General features: G+C 32.2%; 1 protein-coding gene across 1 annotated transcript; it reads right to left on the reverse strand.

The window, feature by feature from the left end:
* Window positions 1-880: 880 nt before the first annotated feature.
* LOC128180660 (uncharacterized) lies at window positions 881-5,724 on the reverse strand. The gene is made up of 5 exons (XM_052848795.1): window positions 5,697-5,724; window positions 5,096-5,338; window positions 2,064-2,426; window positions 1,500-1,847; window positions 881-1,029 (listed from the first exon to the last, which is right to left on the reverse strand). Exons 1-5 carry the CDS (start codon window positions 5,722-5,724, stop codon window positions 881-883), a joined length of 1,131 nt encoding a protein of 376 aa, XP_052704755.1.
* Window positions 5,725-6,625: the final 901 nt, after the last annotated feature.

Raw genomic sequence — 6,625 nt, forward strand, 5'->3', positions numbered from 1 at the left:
AGCTTTATGAATTGTGGTGCCAGCATGAAATAGATATGATGTGATGCATTTTGGAGTTGTACGTGATTTTAAGTATTGGATGGCGTTTACTTATTCTTTGTTATTGTCTGTTTTAAATAACGGTGTTTCTGCTAACATTTGTCTCTTTGACATATAGTATTATGCTATAATGACTACATGTACTTTATATCGCAAATATTTTTGCAATGCTGACAACATATCGTCAACTTTAGAACAAAAGCACAGAAAGTGTCGCAAAAATGTCAATTCGAAAATACACGTATTTTGCTAGACTATACTTTAAACTTTCAAGAGACTTGGACACGATTGTACATCAAAATTTCTTTTTCTTTTTTTATGTATAAAATGGTTTACTTGCTCATTTTGAATGATTGACCAACAATTGAATGTTAAAAGTTAAGTTATAAGAGAGATACAGAGGAAAGAAATAATTGTTAGGTAAACAAAGCTCGAGTCTTATATTTGTTTACAAATAATGTAAAGTATGGAATTACCATTTTTTCACCAAATGACTCGTGGCAAACAAGGTAAACAGATCCAATGTGTTCATGGATAATATAATAATTTTACCAATAAAACACATATGTAAACCATAACAAAGCTCAAGCTTTGTTATAAAACAAAGATTTTCAAACTCAATGTCTTGCTTATAACACAATATTTGGCTTTTAAATTTTGACAAAGCATTAAAAGTACCCATATTAACCATTATAAACATTAATATTTGAAAAATAAAATTTGAGCTCAAATCGTGTCCAAGTCCCTTTAAAAGATTAAAAATTGGAATTAATATGATAGGACCGTCTTTAGTTTTTACTGTTACAAATTCAATTACAACTTCCAGATAGTATGCACTTGCTCATTCACAACTTCCGATCTTCTCATCAAAACACGTGGTCTCTTTTGGACACTCATATATGTTGATTTTGTCTGTACACGTTATGAATAGTCTACAAGTGTAAGGGTGAACCAGTTTCATGTTCTTCTCTTTCCCATCGCAATAGTTTGCTGAAAAAAAGAACACATTTTTTTTTTCGTGAAAATTAAGAAGAAGTTAGTACATCAATAGGTAAGATTCATAAGATCAATATCATCTTTCTAAATATCTTGAATAGTTACTGATTAATATACATGTATATAATTTGAAATATTTCGAGCAGTTCTTGTTTAAAAATTGGGACACACATTTGGTTTTTTTTTAATTTAATGAAATCATTTTTTATTCAACTATTATTATTATCTAGATTTATTTTTGAATTTTAAAAGTTCCCCAATAGCATTTTTGACAAATCAAAAAAATTAATAAAATGATTCACAAAAAATGTTTAAAGCTTCTAAAATTATTTATTTGCTTTCAAATATTTTGAGGTTCTTAGTTTATAATTCTGAGAGCCAAATTCAAATGGGGTCTGCAAAGTCACAAAATACACTTGTAGATTTAAAGTAAACTTATGACAAGTCTTTAAGATCAAACATACCAGGAACAACTAAGATTTCTTGGATTACAGATTCCACTTTGTATTTTTGAGCCTCTTCTAGATACTGAGGAAAGAAGTGAGGCTGAATCTTTATCTTTGTTCTGTTCAACTCCAATGTTGGTTCCAGGTTAATGATGCTGGCAGCCTCGTTGTCGCAATCTTTAGAATTGTCGGTGCTCTTGGCCTCCGTCCAGGGGTTTTCCCGATCGGATCCGGGAGGAATTATGTACCAACTCAGTTCTCCGTAGCTTTCTGGAAATCCGCTACTCCAGCGGCCTTTAATTGATATGGGCCTGTTCTCGATGATTGCGAATGGAATTTCTAAGATCGGTTTACTCTTAGGGTATCCTGCAATGTTGATTAAAAAAGTGTTATAGCCCACCAGTGAGTTCTTTCGTTTGTTTGTTTGTCCGTCGATTATACAATATATCAGCTACAATTTTATTCTGGATGTGTTTTTAAAGTCAAGTTGCTTTAGTTGAAGTAATACTACAAATGATTTTAAGGACAAAAGAATGGAAGGCAGAATCGGACTGATATATTAGAAATAGCTGTATGATTTACGTTTTACGGTCAGTGTGTTGGTCACTTTGTAAATCGTCGGTCCGTCTACCCAACACTCGTAACTCCCCATATCCTGGCACTCAATCTCACTGAAGTGGATCAGCACTTCGATGTCATCGTACTTGGCTGACGGGCTCCGGGTCTGCTTGATGGTTACTTCTGACGTTATGCGACTGTCGTTGGTATTAAGACGGGTTTCGTTGTTACTTAACAGCATAAAATGAAATGGTTTGTCTAATTCCGGAATGTCTTTGGTCCCGTTCATAGTTATACTGTCCCACATCTGCATACGGTTAACCTTGCAGCGCATTTTTGCTACTTGCCCTATCTCATACGTGTAATCCGGAAACACCACAGGTTCTACTCAAAAACGGAAGAATAAAGCTCGATTACAAATTGTATGTAATGCATTAAAGATAACTCAGGAAAAAAACAAGAAATTCACACTGATGATCATGAAAATCAATATGTTGTGTCTCAAAGACCTTTCATTGTAGTGTTATTTTTCATGTTCAATGACCTTCTTTTTTGAGTTAATAACCTTTGAAAATTTAATTGAAATTTTCAGAAAAATCTTATTAAGATTTGGATTTTCTACATTGTCAAAATAATACAAATTACTAAACTCTTTTAAAAATGAAATACAGTTTATGAATGGCACTGGCACTAAAAAAAGATATCAATCATTAAGTTTAATTGACATTATTTATGAATATTCCAGTCCGAATTTTCTCTATTAGTTTTTAAATCCCTACCTATTTTTTATTCAATTTAACAGAAAACTGAACGATGATACATCTAATTCTTAAATATTTATAGTATTGAACTTACTATATTGTCCTTATTCTGCTGGCATAGAATTTACTAGTATATGATGTCAATGATCATAAATTAAGATATTGTGTGGTTCATTGTTTTAAAGCATTTTGCGATACTCGGTAGTATGTGCCAAACGTTTCATCTAGATAATGAAAAAGTGAGATAAAACCAACAGAAAATATGCAAAATTATGTTGACTAACAAATAAAACCTTAACTTTTTATAGTATAGTACTGCCAAAAAATAAATGAAGAATAAAATCTGAAAAGTTTAGTCCGAATTTCCTCTGTTTTGTTAAAAGCCAAATTTGTTTACTATACATTTCAAACACCGAATGGTATGTGAAAACATTTCCTCATGACATTGAACTTTATAACAATCCGAATTTGAGAACTCAGACTGTGAGTAATCAACGTCCTTAATACATTATATTTATCGATGGTATATGCTAGAATACAGTTTAATTATAGTACAATTTTATAACAAAATTTTGTTTTAAACTTTTTTTTCTGACAATAAAAAAAAAGGAAAAATTATCAATAATAATAATAATAGTCTGTGGATAATTAATGAAACAAATCCAGGAGTTTTAATAACCTACGATAATGAAGACAAATATTCCTGTCTAAACTTAGTTATGAACGCTTATTGCGAAAAAAGATTAAAAATTTTTTTTTCAAAGAAGGTCGCCACAATTCTGTGTGCTATAATTGGTTTTGTGTTTCTTAAGAAAAGGGTAAAAGATGCACGAGCAACAATATATGTATATGTTCAGAATGGATATGAAATAAGGTTCCGGTTAGTTTTAGTAGAACAAAAGGTACTCATCTATAACAAAGTGATGGTGATTACTGTACATTTACATGTATCTCATTCATGTAAGTTTGATATTTGATATACATGGTAGGTGCAAACAAGAACAACTCTCTCTCTCTCTCTCTCTCTCTCTCTCTCTCTCTCTCTCTCTCTCTCTCTCTCTCTCTCTTAAAGTATTATATGCATCAGCAATTTAAATCTGCAGTTTATTTCATTAAATGATATGATTAAAATCATATCCAACATGCATTTTGAAATATAAATCGCTAATGATATGTAAAATAGGATTACTTTAAATATAATTTGAACATAATCTGATTAGTGTCATTACATTTCTTGAAACGTTCACAGAAAACCAACGAAGACGTAAGCAGCATGGGAATGATGACGCAGCGACATGCAGCAGACGATTTTTCTTTAGGTCTGGTTGTTCAAATTAAGATTTTCTTTTCTATGATGCCTAACCTAAAGAAAAATTGATGACAGCACTGTTAATTAGTGTATTAGTAATTAAGAAAATCATGCAGCAACAAATATCTTTTTAGGTAGGTAAGCTGATCAACAATTTGTTCATATAATTATACTCAAAGTGGCGCGTTAAATTAACTAAATCAGAACTAGCATCATTAAACGGTAAAATCACCTGAACTTTGTTTAATTATTGATTTAATTTAACTTCAAATAAAGTTTTGATTTATTAAAATGGTCTTTGTCCAAAGGTAGATAATGCTAGGAAATGGTCGTTTCATTGAATTTGTAATCAAAAATATAATCAATCAATAAAAAATGTTTGCATCCCCCCTTACTTGATAAGAAACAGTAATACCTCTTCATATTTAGTCTTCCGTCATATTAATATATCAAACTTAATTCTGTTTAGTTGGTGATTAAATCTCCCTTTAAGTTTAATATAATAATCATGTTACAAAATATCTATTTCTTAAATTATCAGCTAGCTGGAAATTTTACAAAAAACAATTTTTTTTATTTATTAATCATTTTTTCCTCTACCAACAGACAGTACAAATGATAGTGATATTTCCGTTTATGATGGCTGAAAGACATGCACTTTTACCTATGCTTGATGAAATCGATATTAATTGCCGATTATCTATACAAAATTGATCCATACACCAAAAAATAAACCTGTAAATTCCTTATATTACTCAAAGACTTAATTCCGCGATCCTGCTGTTTTGTATCAAATCGCGAAGATATAAAATCGCTAACGCGAAACATTTATCATATTTCTTATACATGTAGTTCTCAACTCCAAGAGAGTAATAGCGAGGTTTTAGAATCTGCGAATAGTGCTTCTCGCGATTTTAAGCAGATGTAAATTCCTCGCGATTAATCTGGAATTTACAGTATAATAAATTCTTCGAATGCCATCTTACTTGGAGGTGGTTCCGTAGCCTCGGTCACTGTGGTAGCATTAGGCAACAATCCAGGACCCTTCTCACCCACCGCAGACGGAAGTAATGTTGAACTGGGAACCGAAAATGTCTCGGGATCGGACATATCCAATTTTACGTCATTTCCGGTGTCGTCTCCTCCTGTTTCCTTTGGCGACATTGTGGTAATATTTGGTCCAATATTTGAAAAATCATCTAATGAAATATTGTCCTTGTTGTCTTCGACTGCAAAATGAATGATGATTCTTTGTTATAAATGAATATTGCGTTTCATTTGTAATTGATACTGTATAGTCAAATTTTCATTACTAAGCAGCATAAATAATACCAGTCATGAAATCAGCCAAACGATGTTCGACGGAAATTTATTTTTAAACGAGATAAAAGTATTAAAAATAGTTTGATACGTTAAATCATAACATGTGCGTATTATTTCAATCTGTTCTGATGTTTACTCGCCATCACATCAGCATGATGGTTTACTCGCCATCAAATCAGCATGATGGTTTACTCGCCATCACATCAGCATGATGGTTTACTGTAAACCAACTTTTATTCCCGACGACTTTATTTCGCGATTTACCGGAGATAAACTGGTTCAGGGTGACCATTTTTCGCAACCTCACTTTATCTACACTCGTTTTGATAAAACACCCATACGCCTACGACTAGCTCGCGAAAAGATTCGCGAAGAGGTTCTCGTGAATCTTGCTAATACTTCTCGCACGCGAATAAAAGTTGGTTAACAATATTTTGCATACACAGGGCAAAATGTATGTGAAATCGACTATTTCAAGATTATGTTCTTAGGTGTCAGGCTGTAATATAAAGTGCAACTATAATATAACATTCTTTGATTCATTTTTTAAATTTTCCTCAAGTTTGACGGACAGAGTTTAAAACAATCACAAAAATTATTGGTTAGAATTACCAAAAAATTTGTAAACGTAAGAACTTTGCACTATATGTTTCACCACGTTCGTAAATGAAATTCTCAAGTTCAGTTTTAGCGCACCTGAGCCACAACTCGTCGTTGTCGTCGTTGTTGTAAACTTTTCACATTTTCATCTTCTTCTCAAGAACCACTGGGAAGATTTCAACCAAAGACACAAAGCACCACTAGGTGAAGTGGATTCAAAGGACTATCTGCGGTATGGTCTAATATCTGCCCCCAATTTTAACCAATTTTTAAATAGTGTCGTACAAAAATAAAATCTTCAGAAATGATTGTACAGTAGACGCCTATCACTTTAATCTTGATTTTAACCACATTGCTCATTGGCTATTTATCTATGACGTCAACTTAATGACCTTATTCCCGCAAATTTGCAAACGGATTAAAATATTCTTATTTTTGCTTTATATTTTGCATTTGGAAGTATAGAGCGCAGGTCTGCTCAAGTAAGATTTTACATATGTTTTTTCTTCAGATAAATATACACATTATACTAAAAGATGGTACTTGAGCAAGCCTGCACTCGTTGTTTCCCAGTCGAAAACTCATCGGAAAAC

This window comes from Crassostrea angulata, chromosome 4 (assembly GCF_025612915.1).
Source record: "Crassostrea angulata isolate pt1a10 chromosome 4, ASM2561291v2, whole genome shotgun sequence".
NCBI lineage: Eukaryota > Metazoa > Mollusca > Bivalvia > Ostreida > Ostreidae > Magallana > Magallana angulata.